A 16,323-nucleotide genomic window follows, 5' to 3' on the forward strand; every position below is an offset into this window, starting at 1 on the left:
GCTTCAGCTGCGTGGCTGCCGGCCGCCATCTTGGTTGGCAGTTAATTTGCATATCTCGCTGATTAGCCAATGGGAAGGGTAGCGAACTTACGGTTAATTACCATGTTTCTCTATTATTAGATAGGATTAGTGACAGCTCTGGACAGTAGGGTTATTGGCGATTTTTAAGTTTTCTTTTTGTGCTTTTCAGGATTTCTAAATTCTGTAGAATGAGCATATCTAATTGATGGCTGGGAAAGAAATGATTACAAAATAAAATTTAAAAAATTCCTTATAAAATCATAATGTATCTGTTCTCTACTTTCAGCTTCACATTTAGTATCCATTTTACCAGGCGGCTGTCTGGGCAACTCCTACATAACAGAGCTGGCAGGAGGAGACACGAGAAGCCGTGACATGGAGGGGTGGAGGCGAGCACTGACCCTTGCTGGGGTGTAAAGGCGGGCGACCTTCAGAAGCGACCCCCACACTTCAGGGCTGCACAGGCCAGAAGCGGCAAACACGCACACGTGCGGCGTCCACAGGTACTTCATTCTGCGGGGACAGCGGGCAGAGGTCAGCCCCAGACAGCCGTGCGGTCAGATCCTACCCGACTGCGCAGAAACGCCGGCCAGGGGAGCAATAACCTCCCGGCCCGAGGGCTGACGCAGGATCAACCCCGCGATACTCGGATCCGGGAAAACCGCTGTGACTGCGGTTTTGTCCTCGGAGGAGTCGGCAGACAAGGATGTTCTGTGGGAACCTGGGCCATTAAGGAAGACGACAGCTTCCCATGATACTGCTATCTGAGGCCAGGTGAAGAGCGGCCGGGTAAGAGGATAAGTTGGAGATGAGACGAAAATACCTCATTGTGCTCAGCGCCAAGGCTCCGAACGCGATGGTGTGGGTTAAGTTGTAGGCGGTGTCGGGCCCCAGGCTGACCGCGCACCTTCCCGCGTGACCCTGGGCGGGAGAGTCGCTGGACAAAACAGCACAGACACATGAGAGCTGGACACAGGATTCTAACTTAGTCAACTCTCTTCTAGAGACAATACACTCACCCTTTCATGTATTTAGAAATGTATTACTTCCCTAAGACAAAATGAATTGCCACTGGTCATTTTAATTTGTTTATGAGGCTAAAAGTGTCACAATATGAACGCATTAATAAGCAGAAAAACTATAATGTAATGAATTTAATTTTAAGGAAAGAAAGTACTTCAGTCCTTAAATTATAAGAGAATAGCAAACAAAAAGAAATCCTTTTGAAATGCGGAAACTAAGATCTTGAAAGCTGTTTTACGAGTTACCAGTATTTTTTAAGTTTTTACAAATAAGAAAAAGTAAAGACGTGCCATGAACTTGGGCTTCAGTTCCTGCTGAACCGACAACAGTGCCCGGGGCACTTCCAGCCGATGGCTCTACCGGCTGCGCCCACTGGAGCAACGCACCCATGTTTAACCACGCGCCTCACGCGTCTAACAGCGTTCACGGCACCTGCTTCTCAGGTGGTTTCCGCGAGTCAGGACCCCAGCCTTGCACACGACTTTCTAAGTCATCTTTCCGCCAATAAAGCCCCCCACCCGCCTTGGGGCCGTGAAGCCGAAAAGCACCGCCCTGTTGTCTGCTGCTTCCCGTGACACCGAGACACCGAGCCTCACGGCCCAGCGCGGAGTCTGCAGCCTGCGCACCTGAGGTGATGGAGAGCGGCAGCCAGTGCCATGGTCGCGGTGACGCCCAGGACGAGCACGTAGGCGTGGAGCAGCAGGGTGTCCGAGAGCCGCCCGAAGGTGTCCCAGGGCAGCAGGCCGAACGCTTCCTCACACAGGTACAGGTTCGCGTCGAAGTCTCTGGGGACAAACGGAGACCTAGGGTTAAACCCAGTGTCAGGAAACTTCCATTTCCCCCCAAATGAGTCTGAAATGAGCAGTTGAAGGCACAATGATAACTTTTAAAGTCCTTGCTGACTTAATACAAAAAGCAAACATACATCTTATTGTTTAAAGAAAAAAAAAAAGACTTTAAATGTAGGCGTACCTCGTTGCTCCAAATCCAAACTTGGCCTTCAGAAATTTAAATATGTGCTCATCTGACCTCAGGCTCAGCATTCTCTGCGGGAGGGAGAAGCCAGAAACTGCGTCAGTGCCCCGTGTGCCGCGCGCAGGGCCCCCCGGGCACAGGCTCGGGGCCGTGCAGAACCAGCGGTGGCCACACGCACCACCACATCCTCAGGGCCCAAGACTCCTAAGCAGGGACCCGAGGCTGTCCCTTCCTTTTATGGCAGAATCACTGTGTCAGACAGAATCTTATGTGTAAGTTTAATATGTAAAGTAGATAAAAGGTGGGCTTCTTTGGCTTTAGAAGCCCATTGAGTATGATCTTTTATTTTATTTTTTTTAAAATATATTTCTTTATTGGTATCAGAGGGGAAGGAAGAGGGAGAGATAGAAACATCAATGATGAGAGGGAATCATTGATTGGCTGCCTCCTGCATGTCCCCTACCGGGGATGGAGCCCACAACCCAGACATGTGCCCTTGGCCGGAATCGAACCTGGAACCACAGGCCGATGCTCTATCCACTGAGCCAAACTGGCTAGGGCTGAGTATAATCTTTTAGATCAGAAAACCAATAACCCGATAATCTGCAACCTCCAATGGCCACAAATAGAATTTTTTAAATTGAGAGAAATACTTGTTTAAGGCTTTTAAAGTTGAGTTTCTAAAAAGTTTAGTGACTCAAAAGGAGTTGAGGTAGAACATGTTAGAGTGAATAGAAAGCAAGGACTGAAATCAAGAAAAGAATCCTGTTACTGAAACAACTTAAAACTTAAGCCTGTTCAGATCTTGTAACATAGAAACCCACACCTGAAACCTATATGCTCATGTTGACCAATGTCACCCCAATCAACTTAATAAATATAAAACAATATCCCTCCCAAACTGAGCCTGTTTAAAGTAAAACTGGTAACTCTTTAGAAATGCTAAATTAAATATGACATTTTATTAACCTACCTTAATCATGTTGTTGAGAAAAAGCGTCAAACATAAAACCACAAGTAGATGTAACAAGAGTTTCCCAAGCCTATTAAGGAAGTTTCCAGTTTTCAGATTTTTCTAGAAATTAAAAGAGTTGAGGTTTAATTCTTAAATTTGAATATAACTTCATAAACACTTAAGATTACATAAGCATTTAAAACATTGGGTCATGCAACACATGGGGAAAATATGTGGAAAACATAACCTACTAGTTTTCTTATAATCTCAGATAACTTTACAGATAATCAAATATAATAGCATCTAAAGAGTTCAAGTATGAGTGACATTTACTTATAATTAAGGTTGACAGCAGGAATGAGCACGAATGTTTTTGAGTCAGCGAACAGCCTGTTCTAACCACAGCTGTGACGGTTTGTCCGTGGCAGCTCTCATCAATGCTAACCATGGATTTCCAAAAACCCAAGGATGCCCTTCCCACTTTTCAGTGGGAATTTGGTCATCAGTTTTCCTTTGAACGCTGCATGAAAGGTCCCATGAACTAAAAAATTTATAGACAAAAAAAAAAAAAAGAATTCCTACCTGAAGTTTTCTTGCAATTAATACTGAGAGGTTAAAACTGATCAGCAAAGATCCAAGAATCATGGAATTGAAAAACTGCAGGGCACAGACCAGGAGCAGAGCTGTGAGCTGGATGGAGTACAGCCAGGTCGCCTTCGGAGGGAGAGTGGAGGTGAGGAGGCAGGTCATCAGGAGACCAGCGCCCCGTCTCCAGTTACACACACGCAGAGAACACCCACTGGAGTACACCCACTGGCTAAAGAAGAAACGAAGTCACACACGTCTGTTTAACCACAAAACGTTTGAAATTCTGTAACAGTCAAGAGGCAACAAACTGGATACTATGAAGCAGAGGAAGAAACGATGCTTTAACCGCATCCTGGAAACGCATCTGTAGCCTTCAGCTTCTCCTAAATTCCTTTAAGTTACTGTTGACAGCTGACCATCAGCAGTTCATCATCTCCCACTACTTCCCAACTTCCCACTTGAGGACCACGTCGTCCATTGCTTCCCTTTACCTATGCGTGTGCATGTGTGCGCGCGCGTGCGTGTGTGTATGTGTGTGCGTGTGTGCGTGTGTGTGTGTGTGTGTGCGTGCTCGCGCACGCGCCTACTTCCCCAGGGACTGGAACTGCAGGTGAGCACCTCGGCCGGCCTTCAGCCTTGGTGTGGGGACCGGCTGGTGGTAAGACAGGGCCGCGCACCGGCCTTAGGGTCGGGGGGACGGGCACAGGTGCCAGCTGAGGCGACCGGCGCAGGGAAATAAGTGCACATGAGCAGCTCTGGCCAGTGACACTGACAGGATGAAAAGTCAAAGAAGCAGAGCTCAGCCCACGTGGAGCCACGCAAAAATGCCTCAAAAAATAAATAAAATGAAGAGCTGATACTTTTTCTCTTTTCTTTCAATTAGGCCATCGCAGGTTCACACCGGTTTATGAAGATTCTTATTCAGCAGGAAGTCACATTTCCCCCTTGTTTTGTGCTCCGACCTCAAAGGAAACAGACCCTGGTCAGCATTTAAAAGTCAGGCCTGCAGCACACACGAGGAACAAACAGGGTTGAAGTTCCTCATTTCAGAGGGAAGTCCGTGTGGCCTCAGCAGGCTCACCCCCGAGGCTGGTTGATGTCGCAGTGAGGATGTTATAAGGGACCACAGGAAAGTTGCTACAGACCCACTGATTTCCTTGGGGAGGCGGTGCACAGCCACACATTTTGAGAGCTGTCTTATAAATTGAAATGTAAATCTTCTCTATAAAGGACAATTGATCTAGATATTTGTGCTCCAAATAAATCTGCCATTTAACGTACAATAAGCAGAATCAGAGTTAAGATGGTCACACGAGGCTGTTAACCACCAGCTCAAACAGCACATTTCCGCCGTGTGACACACATGCGCACCTGCGACAGCACAGCACCAGCGCCGCCTCCCGTCCCCGCCGCGTGCTCACCTTGGCGGCCGGCAGCATGCCCAGGGAGTCCAGCGCGAACAGCCCCAGCGCCTGCACCAGCATCGTGAACTGATTAAACTGCCAGGTCAGGCTGAAGACAAACGTCGACGTGAAGATGGCGAGCAGGGCCAGCCGCTGTGGAGAGAAAACCTCTGTAACGCCCCTGTCGTGAGGGATAGAGCCTCGCGGGCGGGTTCGAGAGCAGCAGGACCTCTGTGAGCAAACAGAGAACAGAGATCGTGGCTCTGACAACCCGAGCGCTGGAGGCAACCACGCGCTGTGCGGATCCCACACCAGCACAGAGGTGACCACACACCAAGTGGCATCGCAAGAGCAGTGGCTTAAGGGTTCCCACCGTTTTGCAGAAATTGTCTGTGGGTTTGCTGCAACTACTTAAGGCTGGATTATGTAAAAAGTATATTTAAAAAGTATATATTTTTATTGATTTCGAGAGGAAGGGAGAGGGAGAGAAACATCAATGATGAGAGTGAATCATTGACCGGCTGCCTCCTGCACGCCCCCCACTGGGGATCGAGCCTGCTGTGCGGATCCCACACCAGCACAGAGGTGACCACACACCAAGTGGCATCGCAAGAGCAGTGGCTTAAGGGTTCCCACCGTTTTGCAGAAATTGTCTGTGGGTTTGCTGCAACTACTTAAGGCTGGATTATGTAAAAAGTATATTTAAAAAGTATATATTTTTATTGATTTCGAGAGGAAGGGAGAGGGAGAGAAACATCAATGAGAGTGAATCACTGACCAGCTGCCTCCTGCACGCCCCCTACTGGGGATCGAGCCTGCAACCTGGGCATGTGCCCTGACTGGGAATTGAACCGTGACCTCCTGGTTCATGGGTTGATGCTCAACCACTGAGCCACACCAGCCCTGCTGTAAAGCACATTTCAAACAATAAAAGGAAACCATTTCTTTGCAAAGGAGGAGAAGGCTCAGAAGAAGGCTTCCTTTAACTCAAAAACTGGTCATGAACCAAGGACTCCGCCCGTCACCACTCCTGAGCTTGGATGACATTGGAGATTAGAAACAGGAAGGATTCTGGGACTTACCTCGGACACGGGACGCAGGTTTGGCCTCAGGAAATACGTGATGGCTGCGACCTGGACCGCAAAGAAGGGCAGCGCCCAGTTCTCCCGCAGCGGGATGGTGAACTCCACCCGGGTGGTGTCTGTCCTGCACACACAGGGAGCACAGTCCTCACCCGTGCCGTGGCCGCCCGTGCCATGGCTGCCCGTGCCGTGGCCGCCTCCACTGTCCTACACGACAGCTACGTCACACGAAGGGCACCAGGCTCTGGCGACTGGTTCCCAGTAACCATCTGTTCTCCCCCACCAGCCCCGCAACGTAAACTCGGCAGGGAGGACGTCCAGGTGCCCGTCCACACGTGGCAGCCAGCCAGGGGGATCTGGGCGGAAACACGCGTGTTCCTGTGACTGCCTCACTGCCTCCACTCCCCATGCACGCTCCCCTGTGCTCTTCACGCTGTACACGTCCTGAACTTGTCACCGCTGACCATTTCTACGAGCCCCTTGCTTCCCTAGAACGTGACCCCTAGAGGGCAGGTAGAGGTCAGGTGTCATCTTTGTCCACTGGTTCCAAGAACTGTCTCTACACATTGTAGGCTTTCAATAAATATCTTTGATTTACTCTTGAAACAAACACATTTGACTTCCATTCACTCTTAGCAGGAATAATAGGCTAGATCAGAATGCTAAGAGGCAGCCTGGCACAGTGGTCGCACCCCTGTTAGAATTCTGACCAAGACTTCGCAGCCTGTGTACTGATTCAGATATGCACATGCCTTGACATGTACTTATTCTCACAGGTACACAGACTCACCTATCACTGTAAGTTAGCCCTTAAGCTTCAATGTCCGCATCCCTAGGGTGGGGTAAGAACAGTCTCTCCTCCATGAGGCTCGTCGGGGAATACTCGGAAAGCATTTTGCACAGTGCTCGGCCTGCAGTAATCCCTCAGTAAGGTTACAGGAGAAAGCAGTTTGTTTGGGATTCTGACATAGAATCAATGTCAGACGCTGTGTCCGAGTTTGTAAGTTTCCTCCTCAGTATTGGTGTTGCGACTGCAGGTCAGGCAGTTTTTCCGAGCGCTGGCAGAGGCTCCCTGACTGACAGGGCTGCAGAGCAGCTTCCTCTGAGCGACTGCCCTTTGCTCTGTTTAAAGGGAGGAGGCGACAGCGGCTCCGACTCACCTGTTGGTGACGTACCAGAAAGCCGCCAAGAGCCCCGCCAGCCACGTGCCGCTCAGGAGCCAGCTGGTGGCGTACAGAGCCGCCACGTAGACCGCCTGGAGCCCGAACAAGGTGTAGATGTAGAAGTAAACGGGCTCGAGGTACTTCTGCAAAAGGGACGATGAAACTACTCGTGAGGGAAGCCCTGCCCTTCTCCCTGCCACTCAAACAACACACAGTAGGACCTCATCCAGAAGCCTGGAGCTGATCCCACTCCACAGCCCACATCCCCCAGAGAGCCTCCGGGGGGCTTCCCTCTTCGGACGAGGGCACACCTGGTTTTGTCCGGTTTTACCCTGCTCAAGTGAGAAGAGGTCATTGTGATTTGGTAACTTTCCAATGTCTTTTATTTCAAAGATAAGTGAGGAGCGATCACATGTGTCCACCTGAAAACGTTTATCGCTTCTAAACTGCACACACATCGTAAGCCGGGAAGCATCACATGTACCACACAGCTTATAAGACAGGAATAAAAAGCAAACGTCACAGTATTTATGAAGATGATTAGGGTACTGCTGCTTTTCCACCAAGCCAGTTGAAGATCAGAATAACATGTCAAACTTCAACCTGAAATGGCAGATTTTGATGTCCACCTGCTCTTAACTCAACGCCACACAACACCTCAACATACCTGTATGGGCAGAACTCGGTATAAAACACTGAGGAAGACCTCCTGGTAAATGTTCATTCGCTGAAGGAGGTTAATGGTCCGCATAGATTCTGTTTTGTTATCGTACATTAAGCCATGAAAACCTAAGGTTGATATTTGAAAAACCAGGAAAAAGAATTACAATTTAAATAATTCATTTATTCAAAACTACTCACAGAGTCTTTGCAAGGGCCAGAGAACGTGCCTGCTGTGAAGCAGACGACACCCTCCGGGAAGCATCCCGACCGAACCAGAACCTGGACCCAGCCAGCGCCAGACCCACCACCACCTGATGGGCCGCTCAGACCACAGAAACACGGCAAGGCAGGCGCCGGGCCGGGGGCTCCAGCAAAACCCAGAAAGTGGGACACTATCCGACAGATCACTCAGCGTTTTCCACAAACAATTACAAGGAAAAATGGGAAGAAGCCTACAGATTAGAAGAAACAGGCAGAGACGTGGCCAACGCCTGCCACGTGTGGCTTTGTCTGCTCTCAGGGACGTTTAAACCCTGGGAGGCAGAGCCGCTGCAGGACTCGCCGCCTCGGCATCTGCTTGAAATGCTCTGGAAGAACCACCGGGACAAGCGCTGGGTGAGCCGGGTCCAGCGACACGTAAAAAGGTGGCAGTCACCTTCACGGCAGCTTCTCACCTCACTAAGGACTTCTGCCATGCTGGCTCGATGCCTCTCTGTTGTGGGGACTGAGTGATGATGTTTCTGTTTAAAGACACTGTCTTTTTCTTTTCTTTTGCAGGAGGAGTGGTGTCTGGCGTGGGGCACGTGCCCCCCGACTCCCAAACTCCACCCTCTTTCCAGTCCCAGCCTGTGGCCTGAGCCCGGGTCATCGAAGAGGAGACAGGGTCACCCACTGAAGGTGGGACATGCCACTGCCCCCCCCCCCCTCATGTGTCCTGCAGGGGCGGGAAGGACAAACCCTTGTGTCCAGGGCTGACTTTCAACAGGTCACAGCGAGGGAGCTGCTCTGCTCCCCACGAAACCCCACCCAGAAGCAGGTAGACACCCACGTGAATGCCCACTGCTGAGCCCTGGCCAACAGCGCCCTGACTCGCGCTCACCTCAGCCTGCCTTTCCTGTACCGACTGTGCCTCGAGGCCACCGAACAGCTGATGAGAAAAAGGGGTTAGACAGCTCCAGCTGGCAGATCCGGGAGGGAGGGCAGAGTCAGTGTCACTCTGCAACTCTACTGAAGTAACAGGTACAGGCGATGCAGCCTCAAACAGCTGCTACACCATTACGTGTTGGCTGAGGGGTAGTTAACCTTTTTATGCGTAAAACTGCCTTTCCACACAGGAACGGACTAACTTTTATGGCACAAAAAGGAAGATAAGCAAAATCGCACGCCTCTCATTGTGACAGGGAAGCACAAAACATCACCCCTGGAGAATTCTCGCCAAAAACACATCTGAACCCGAGTCCAAGACAGGACAGCTGTGCCTCATGCCGGGTGACCCACATCAGCACACAAGACATGGGGGACCCTCCGGCTTCCATTCGCCGGAGCCAAGGTGAAGAGTGTGGGCTGTGAGCACTTACAAACAGTGGAAATGGGGGAAATGGCCACTGCAGAAATAAAGGCATGCATGGGGCACTGGGACGGCTGTAATTTCGCTTGGTTTATCGAAATCCCTCCATCCAGACCACAGCCCTGTCACCTGCAAAGACCTCTTCCCAGGGGATCGCGAGAAAAGTCAGCTGCGAGACCGAGAAATCACAAAGATGAATTATGGGAGGGGCGGCTCGCAGAGGCGGGGAAGGAGGGATACATAAGGTATTATACAGCTTCTAGAGCAGAACGTTTCCTGTCCTTTAACCAGTAAAACGACAAAGGGTCGAAGGAAGACAATACACGTTCCATGGAGCATGTCACGTGCTTCCGTGCCAACGTGTTTTCTGGCTGACACAGGGAAAAGGTGGGGACCGCATGGCGTGGGCACCTTACCGTGCGCGAGGCTGGGCGCCTGCAGCATCTGCTTGTAGTAGGAGTAGTACAGCCCGCACTCCGTCCGGAAGGAGATCTCCCGCTCCACCTCCTGAAACGAAGGCGATTTTCATTTGGGTTCACACGACCTAGCCTGGTTACGTCTCTGTTGTCACTATCGAGACAGGACACAGAACTACAACTTAGAAGGGAAACCAACTCTGGAGACAGAGTCTTAAGAAATCTCAGCAAACAGAAGCAACAGACGGCTGATAATGGCTGAGGCTGGGTGTCTATTTAAGGGTTTATTATATGATTCTCTCTACTTCTATGGGTGTGTAAAATTTTCTGTAACAAAGCATTTTTAAAAGCAGAGACAACTAGTTCCATTTAGTTGATGTTTCAGAGGCAACATTTTTCTTGTATTTCACACAAATTAAAACAAATAAACAACCCCCCACCACTATTCTTATGTAATATTAGTGAGAAACAAAACCGAAACAGCATAAAAAAATCCCCCAAATGAAAAGAACTGTAATTGTGTTAGACACTTGCCTAAAAGCTGACAATATTACATGAGATGAATAGTTTTCCTTTTATTTTAAGAATATAAGGATGTCGTAGTGAAAGGCAGTAGACCTTTTACATGTGAATTTTACTTTGACAAGTGGAAAGTGTTCATGTAGGGAAATGGATACAAGATATTTAAAGGGCTTTCACATACACAGTCCATTTTTAGAGGAACGGAATTTAAAGCAATAGCTATTAGTCAATTGGGTTGTAACATGCTTTTATAAAATTTAAGACATTAACATAAAATATGCAGGAAACTGGTATTGAGGATAGGAAGACTTCGGGAATAATCCCACTACTATGCTTCGACCCTGTATTTCATGTATGTACATGTGAAGCATTCTGCGTGAACAAATGGTTATAATCTGTGTCATTCTAGATTCCTTTACACCAGCGTTCGAAACCAGGCCCTAAGATCTGCAACGCCCTAAGACCTACGTCTCCTGTTACAGCGGGTCCACATCCCACAACCCCGGCTCCACTGGGGAGACGGCAAACACCATACATCTGGCTTCCTCGCCGATAACCCTCTTCTACCACCTCTGTAGTTCCCGTACCGCCAACTATTTTTCAAATATTAATAAATATTTCATTAAAGGAACCACTCATGCAACTTATCATCATACCTGGAAATTATTTACTTCTTCTACCTTTTAAGTATTTCTTTAAATATTTTTCTTCTTAAAAAAAGGTGTTATAAATCAATTCATGAATAGCGCATTGAAGAAATATTCAATTATGTAAGAGTATAGACATCTAATTATTGACCTTGAAAAACAAACTATTTTGTTCTATCATTGTTAACTCTTTTAAAAAATGGGAGGAGGGGTAGGGTAGCAAATTGGAAATGAGCTTCCTTTCGTGGAAAAAAAACTTATTCTGGAAAAATAAAATAGTAAAAAGAAGGCCCAGCCCCGCTGGTGTGGCTCAGTGGTTGAGCGATGACCCACAAACCAGGAGGTCATCACCCAGGTTGTGGGCTCGATTCCCAGTGTTGGGCGTGCAGGAGGCAGCCGATAGATGTGATTTCTCTCTCATCGATGTTTCTATCTCTCTATCCTTCCTCTCTCTCTAAAAGTCAATAAGAACATATTAAAACTAAAAAAAGGAAGGCCCAGTCAGGTTCTGACGTTTAATCTCATCAGCACATCTGCTTTGCAGGAAGGACAGTGTGAAATGATGGCTCCTGAGCTCTCCTGTGGTGTGCCTTCCTCAGCAGGGCAGGCAGCCTCTCCGACCTCGGCGACGGCAGCTCTGTTGCTTTTGATGACAGTAAAGTAAACTGGCATCGCTCCCCTCTCCAATGTTCAGACTCCTACTGGGTCAAGGACCCCCAGAGGCTGGGCATGGACGTTAACTGAGTCGACATTAGCTTCCTTCCATGCAAAACAGCCACACTCAGCTTAATGACACTCCTCTTCTTCTCTCCGGCCGCCTTCCAGGGCACATGCTGACGTCACACTGACACCCCAAATCAGCCTGCAGAGCCCCATCGGTCACTCTCTTGTGGGGGCTTCTAACCCCACACGGTTTCCGAGAGGAAATGACTTTTTTTTTAAAATGTATTTTTATTGATTTCAGAGAGGAAGGCAGAGGGAGAGGGGGACAGAAACATCAATGATGAGAGAGATGTATTGATCCTCTTGCCCGCCCCACACAGTGGACAGAGTTCACAACCCAGGAATCGAACCGTGACCTCCTGGTTCACAGGCCCATGCTCAACCACTGAGCCACGCCGGCCGAGAGGAGAGACTGATTTCATCAAGACGGGGAAAGAAAGGCCTCGAAGTACTCACGGGAGAAAGCTTTTGCGCCCTCCCCCCTCCTTAATCCACCCGGAACGTGTGAGGAACAGAGGGTCGTAATTAGGAAAAATGCATTCAAACATGATGAATTGGTGATCTTGGCACCAGCTGTGGGGAACCAAATGCTATACTTTATCAGACAGACATTTGCAAGTTTTACATCTGCTTCCTGCTAAGACGACATCTGCTTCCCCCATTCAAACCCTTTCCCAGTTCTACAGCAATTTATACTTTGCCGGGCGGGTGGGTTGTGCCACGGACGACGCACAGCAATAGCGCTGCCTCTAAAGAATGCAGAACGAGCAAATACCTCCCATTTTACTTGCGTGGGTTCCACCGGGAAAGCGATGCTGAGAGATGCGAACATCTTCTCTAAAGATAATGACAGAAAGAAGTGGAGAGACAAAGGAAGTGTATTTTTAAGGAACTGTACAGCTCAAACCATTCTGTAGTCGTGGATACAGTAATTTAACAGAAGCACTAAAAGGAAAAAAAAGTGACTGCCCAGAATGAGCCATCCGCCTCCTTGGCGGCACACAGGGGTAACAAGTCCTTTTAGACAAACGACACCAAATGTGCAAAGGCAACATCTCACTCGGTCCTTTAAAATCTCACGTAAATCACTCCTGCTTATAAAAACTGCCCCCCAAATGACGAGGCTGCAGGTGGTGGGGAAGCCACGGGAAGATTAACCTTATAACCGAAATCTGTTTCCGAATTAGGTCGACAATCATCTCACCAGCGAACAGCAGCTCACAGGAAGACAGCTGTTCCCCGTCCGGCGCTGGGAAGCGAGCCCTCAGCAAACATATTCCCGGCACGTACCCGGGGAACTGTCTGGCAAGTCCACGCCCACCAGTCAGAATGCAGGACTCGCACCCTCGGGGTGACTGGAGCTGCAGCCCGAGGGTTGCCAAGCTCTGAGGCGCTCGGACGCCTGCCTGTCGAAGTGACTGCCCTCCCACGGGGCTGACCCGAGGTGACCAGCCCTGGTCTCACTGTGGCTGCCACGCTGTGCACTAACCCTACTGCTTCTAAAGGCTCCTTGCTTTGTAAGAGTGTTCAGTGGGAAGATATTCAAATTCTGTGACAGCAAATAAATGAGGGACAGTGGGAAATGCTAGCGTGAGGAAAAAGGACTAAAAGAATCGAGGGTCTCGAGTGCGTTGAGCCAAGGGGGAACTACTTCTCCTCATCACTGGACTTTGATTTGCTGGGGAGACAGAAAGGTGCAAGAATTTAGCCCTTGTTGTCAAGGGGTTTATTTTTCAACGAGAAGGAAGAATGCACTTTAAGAAAACGACTTCAAGGGAAGGCCCGCATCAGCCTGAGGGAATGCAGGGCCTTTCCCCGGAGCGCTAACCCAGCCCCCGCACTGGACGCTGCGTCTGACGGGCCTCTTCTTCCTCCGAGAATTCCTTCCTTCATTCCACAGACACCTGCTGACCGACTGGTGACCTGACAGGTTAAAGCTAAGTTATGGGACCTCGTCTGCACCTTCCTTACTCTTCAGTTACCAGCACCCGACTTCGCTGTGTGCCCACACAGGGGTATTTGAGTCTTTATTCAAAATACTGTGCTAATCAGTAAACATTAAACTGCTTAATTCTAGGGAACCTGTTTATCAACATTCTGCTTTAAAGAGAGATCGGTGAGTGAAATTCTTTCTGACAAGAAAAACTAGCGATTGTCACTAAAGGGTAAGGATCATTCTTCTTTGCTGTCATCACACTGTGTATAAAGGTGTAATGATACAGGCTGAGCCATAAGCTACCAGAGATCAGTCAGATAATTATTTTGTCATTCCAACGTGGGAACCAAAGCTCACGATACTTTGGCAAACTCTCTATGGGAACTCTCTTTAGGTCCCACGTTGTTTCTTCTGAATGTTCTCACAGATGAGAAATTCTTGGCCCTCGAAGGTGAATTTTATCTTTGTAAGCAGCCAGTCATGAGACACCATGGTTGTAAGTAAGGTCACAGGTCATGACACTTTGGGTTAAAGAAGAAAAAGGCATATTTGGTTCAAAAACACTGTCAATATGTAAGTTTCCTTGCGTAATATACTCGTTCTGAAAACAGTGCCAAATTAAAAAACGCTAGAGCCGGCTGGTGTGGCTCGGTGATTGAACACTGACCTATGAACCAGGAGGTCACGGTTCATTCCTGGTCAGGGCACAGGCCCGGGTCGCAGGCTCGATCCCCAGTGTGGGGCGTGCAGGAGGCAGCCGATCAGTGATTCTCTCTCTCATCAGGGATGTTTCTATCTCTCCTTCTCCCTTCCTCTCTGAAATCAATAAAAAAAAAAAAAAAAAAAATATATATATATATTTAAAAGAAACACTAGAAATGCTTACAAAGAGAGAGAAGAGAGGGACAACAGGAAACTGGTGTGTAAAACACCACAGACTTCCTGAGTGTGAAGAGAATTATGGCTCCTTCCCCGGAGTCATGGCTGGCCCCCGCCACGCGCACATCCAGTTAGACGTGGACACGCTGCGACCACTGGGCGGAGACTCCATGGCGCAGAGCAGTGCCTTTCGAATTTCTGTCTTTCTTTTTTAATACCACCCAACAGAAGAAACACGTTTATACTGTGACCTCATTTGTATACACACACACACAATGAAGAGTTTCATGGCTGATCCCGCACCCCAGCACACGTCACAGCACGCTCTTGTACGTGATGTCACGAAGGAAAGCGTTACTCGTGACCCACGGCACTAAGTTCACGATCCAGTGGCTCAGTGGATAGAGCGTCAGCCTGCGGACCGAAGGGTCCCGGGTTCGATTCCAGTCAAGGGCACGGACCTCGGTTACAGGCTCCTCCCTGGCCCGGGGCCCTGGTCGGGGCACATGCAGGAGGCAACCCATCGATGTGTTTCTCTCACATCGATGTTTCTCTTCCTTTCCCTTTCTCTTCCTCCCACTCTCTCTAAAATCAGTGGGAAAACATCCTCGGGTGAGGATTAACACAAAGAAAAGCGCTGGTCCCAGTAACTGCTGCTTCCCTGGAATAAGTTAGGAAACGCCCTGGACTGTAGACATTCTGATCTTATTTTACCAAAAAACACAGTCTTTTTACTCCATCGCCACACTGTTTAGGGACTGGATTCTCTGTGGGAATCTCATGCCGGGCTCACGGAAACCCGTACCTTTATGTTGGAAAACCACAGGTCATTCTCATGTAAGGTGGCCAGGTAGACGGACGTCAGGAGTCCAGCACAGAGGGCGACGGCTCCGCCGACTGTAAATGACAGAATCTTCCATAACCTTCTACTGGTACCACCTTCTGGAAAAGTCAAACCGATAAAGAACTAAGTCGGTAAAGAACTGCACAGTCTGCCCTGGCTGGTTTGCTCAGTGGACAGTGCGGCGGCCTGCGGACTGAAGGGTCCCGGGTTCGATTCCGGTCAAGGGCACAGGCCTGGGTTGCGGGCTCCATCCCCAGTGGGGGGCGTGCAGGAGGCAGCTGATCAGTGATTCTCTCTCATCATTGATGTTTCTCTCTCTCCCTTCCTCTCTGAAATAAAAATGTTAAAAAAATAAAGAATTGCACAGTCTGTTTCAGACCCTCAGGTGTGCTCACTTAACATCAGACTGAAATGTGGGGTGTCAGGACAAGCAAGGCTGTAGGGAGCTATATCTTGTGGGAGTGACCGAAGGTCACATGCGGCACCCACCGGAGGGCAGCTTCGGTTCCGGTGCCCCGTCCTCCTGCTGGGCTGCGCCGTCCCCCGACGAGTCTGCGGCTCGGACTCCTTTTCTCTGCCTGATGGACATCATGGTGTCAATGGCGCCCACGCATGGCTCGTCCCAGGCTCCTGCAGATGCACCTGCGGGGAGCGGAATGAATGGCCCGCAGCCCCCTCCTCCCCCACGCCCCGGCTTAGGTGGCCTTCCTGGGCGCTTTCCCGTCTCACCTTCGCAGCTCCACCCCCAGCAAGGCTCCCAGAACCCCGCAGAGAACCTACGGAACCCCACACGAGAACTTACGGAACCCCGCACGAGAACCTATGGAACCCCACACGGAACCCCACGCGAGAACCAAGAGCAGCGTGTGGAGGCACCGTCGGGAGGCCGCGGAGACCCCTGCAGCCCCGCGCTGGT

At 49.4% G+C, this 16,323-nt stretch overlaps 1 protein-coding gene across 1 annotated transcript in view; it reads right to left on the reverse strand.

The window, feature by feature from the left end:
- The window catches only part of DPY19L3 (dpy-19-like 3 (C. elegans)), a 29,912-nt gene extending 13,823 nt beyond the window's left edge, over positions 1-16,089 (reverse strand). Inside the window, exons 1-13 of the mRNA XM_005861270.2 lie at positions 15,897-16,089; positions 15,369-15,505; positions 9,857-9,947; positions 7,878-7,999; positions 7,208-7,353; positions 6,048-6,171; positions 4,984-5,118; positions 3,557-3,688; positions 2,993-3,094; positions 2,017-2,090; positions 1,671-1,829; positions 845-958; positions 423-534 (exon numbers count right to left, since the gene is read on the reverse strand). Of these exons, the coding sequence (XP_005861332.2) occupies positions 423-534; positions 845-958; positions 1,671-1,829; positions 2,017-2,090; positions 2,993-3,094; positions 3,557-3,688; positions 4,984-5,118; positions 6,048-6,171; positions 7,208-7,353; positions 7,878-7,999; positions 9,857-9,947; positions 15,369-15,505; positions 15,897-15,999 (1,551 nt within the window). The 5' untranslated portion in view covers positions 16,000-16,089. The remainder of the gene's footprint in view (positions 1-422; positions 535-844; positions 959-1,670; positions 1,830-2,016; positions 2,091-2,992; positions 3,095-3,556; positions 3,689-4,983; positions 5,119-6,047; positions 6,172-7,207; positions 7,354-7,877; positions 8,000-9,856; positions 9,948-15,368; positions 15,506-15,896) is intronic.
- Positions 16,090-16,323: the final 234 nt, after the last annotated feature.

The sequence above is a fragment of the Myotis brandtii genome, unplaced genomic scaffold (genome assembly GCF_000412655.1).
Source record: "Myotis brandtii unplaced genomic scaffold, ASM41265v1 scaffold1466, whole genome shotgun sequence".
NCBI lineage: Eukaryota > Metazoa > Chordata > Mammalia > Chiroptera > Vespertilionidae > Myotis > Myotis brandtii.